We start from the raw sequence: 2,601 nt of genomic DNA, 5'->3' as shown, positions 1-2,601 counted from the left end.
TGGAAAAAAACAAAAAAACAGCGATTCAATTAAAAACAAGATGGTTTCTGACTTTATTCTGATAATTCTGACTTAAAAGACAAAATTAATCTGATACAACTATGACTAATTTTATAATTCTACTTTATCAAAGTGCTAATTTAATAAGTGATGAAATAAGGCACAATAATGCTGGGCTTTGGCGATTTTAGTCCTGAAATTAAAGTCAAGGCTGAGATTAAAGTCAGAATTTGTGAGAATGGAAATCAGAATTCTAAGATTTAAATCGGATTTATAAGATTAAAGTCAGAATTTACAAGATTAAATTTGGAACTTCGAAATTAAAGTCAGAGTAACGAGATTAAAGTCGGTTATGAGATTAAAGTCGTAGTTAAACTGGGAGTTAAGAGATTAAAGTGGAAGTTATAATATTAAAGTTGGAGTTACTCGAGATTAAAATCAGAATAACAAGATTAAAGTCAGAATTTACAAGATTAAAGTCAGAGTTAAGAAATTAAAGTCGGTTATGAGATTAAAGTCATAGTTCCTTATCAAAGTGCTAATAATAAAGTGATAAAATAAGTCACAATAATGCTGGGCTTTGGCCATTTTAATCCTGAAATTAAAGTCAGAATTATACTTTTAAAAGTCTGAGATTAAAGTCAGAATTGTGAGAATAGAAATCAGAATTTTAAGATTTAAAATCAGAGTTACAAGATTAAAATCAGAATAACAAGATTAAAGTCAAAATTCACAAGATTAAAGTCGGAACTCTGAGATTAAAGTCAGAGTTACGAGATTAAAGACGGTTATGAGATTAAAGTAGGAGTGATGAGATTAAAATCAGAACAACAAGATTAAAGTCAGAATTCTGAGATTAAAGTCTAGGATTAAGGCTCGAGTTCTGAGATTAAAGTCAGAATTCAATAGCCTTTATTGGCCATTATTTATTATTTTCTGGTCGGTCTCACCAGATGTCGGCTTTCCTGCCGTATCCTTCGCCGCTGATCACCTCCGGACTCATCCAGTACGGCGTCCCAGTCACCGACTTGATGCCCGTTCCTGACAGGCAGATGGTCTGCAGCCGGCGGCTGGCCCCGAAGTCCCCCAGCTTCACGTTTCCCACAGAGTCCCGGAGGATGTTGGCCCCTGAGGGAAGAAGACGACCTTCCTTCATCTTCATCTTCCTCCAGCTGGGATTAAAGTCAGAGCGCGGCTCACCTTTGATGTCCCTGTGGACGATCATGTTGCTGTGCAGGTAGGACACGCCCTCCAGGATCTGCCGGGTGTAGCGCCGCGTCACGTTTTCCGTCAGCGCGCCGTACGACTTCAGCTGGTCCTTGATGGAGCCCTGAGGGAGCGGGACAGGAGGAGACGGTGAGGGAGGAGAATCCACGGCGGGCAGGAGGGGGAACCAGAACTGAAACTCACTCCAGGCATGTGCTCCATGAAGATGGAGAGCGTCCGCTCCAGGCTGTCCCGCAGGCAGCCGTAGTACTGGACGATGCGCTCGTGGCAAAGGTTCTTCAGGAGCTGGATCTCACACTCCAAGGCGCTCACCTCCTGAGGACGAACATCTGATCAGATCCCGCCGCCCCTCAGAGCCGCGGATCCCTCTGGGCCCGCCCACACACTCACCTTGCTGGTCTCTGGGCTCTCGGGGTCAAACTGGACCTGTTTGACGGCCAGCTCCCGCCCGGTGTCGGCGTCGTAGCAGAGGTAGACGCGGCCGAAGGCGCCCTGGCCCAGGAGCTTCCCCATCCTCCAGTTGGTGGGGGCGCGCGGAGCTGAGGACGCAGACGGACAGAGTGAGAAACACGGCGGGAGCCACGCTGCCGCCGCTCCGGGTGCTCCACTCACAGCGGCTGGGGGGGCTGATGTCCATGACGGACAGCGTCGGCGTGGCGGCGGGGTTGGGGTCGATGTCGCTGCCCCTCCGTCTCCTGCCGGGGCCCGGGGCCTCCTCCAGGTCGGGGGTGAAGACGCTGCTGCCGCTGCTGGTGCTGGGAGACTGCTCCGTGGGGCTGAAGCTGACCGGAGAGCGGAAGCCGTGGACCTGCGTCCGCCGCGCCCGGGGGAACGTCTTCCTCCCTGTGAGGAAGAGCAGAACCTTCAGCCTCCCGACCCCGGAGCGCCGCCTGATCCGGTCGGAACCGACTCACCGTCGCTGTAATCCTGCAGGCCGAAGGGGATGCCGTATCGCCGTGGATACGTCCCGCCTTTCCCCGACTTCTCAAACACCGGGAGGTCGTACTCTGCGGAACAAACGAATTACATCTGATGCCTGTAACGCCCTGCTGCTACCACAAGGTGGCAGCGATCCTCCAGACCTCTGCTGCCTCTGAGCCAGGAGGTTTAGTCTCACCTGGAAAGTCCTGGTGGTTGTCCGGGTAACTCTGCGCCCGGGGCATCCTGGACTTGGGATAATCGCTGGAGGAAAAAGCAGGAGAAATCTTTAACTCTCATCCTCCAGATCTCTACCGCTTATAAACAGCCTCTCCTGTGCTGCTCTGACCTGTCCAACGGGCTGTCCAACGAGGGACAGCTGCCAGACGCAGAGTTCTCTGGACTGCTCATCGATAGCGGGTCCAACATCTGGAGGAGAGACAAACTAATCAGACT

General features: G+C 50.4%; 1 protein-coding gene across 2 annotated transcripts in view; it reads right to left on the bottom strand.

Moving 5' to 3' along the window:
- The window catches only part of map3k2 (mitogen-activated protein kinase kinase kinase 2), a 23,828-nt gene that overhangs the window by 3,668 nt on the left and 17,559 nt on the right, over positions 1-2,601 (bottom strand). For both annotated transcript variants that reach the window (XM_015403410.1, XM_015403411.1), the window contains 8 exons: positions 2,495-2,574; positions 2,345-2,409; positions 2,142-2,234; positions 1,840-2,070; positions 1,618-1,766; positions 1,411-1,542; positions 1,201-1,330; positions 951-1,128 (listed from right to left, as the gene is read on the bottom strand). In XM_015403410.1, the coding sequence (XP_015258896.1) occupies positions 951-1,128; positions 1,201-1,330; positions 1,411-1,542; positions 1,618-1,766; positions 1,840-2,070; positions 2,142-2,234; positions 2,345-2,409; positions 2,495-2,574 (1,058 nt within the window). The remainder of the gene's footprint in view (positions 1-950; positions 1,129-1,200; positions 1,331-1,410; positions 1,543-1,617; positions 1,767-1,839; positions 2,071-2,141; positions 2,235-2,344; positions 2,410-2,494; positions 2,575-2,601) is intronic.

The sequence above is a fragment of the Cyprinodon variegatus genome, unplaced genomic scaffold (assembly GCF_000732505.1).
Source record: "Cyprinodon variegatus isolate N-32 unplaced genomic scaffold, C_variegatus-1.0 Scaffold1495, whole genome shotgun sequence".
NCBI lineage: Eukaryota > Metazoa > Chordata > Actinopteri > Cyprinodontiformes > Cyprinodontidae > Cyprinodon > Cyprinodon variegatus.
The sequence above is the reverse complement of the archived record's forward strand: the minus strand, read 5'-3'. Positions and strand labels throughout refer to the sequence as shown.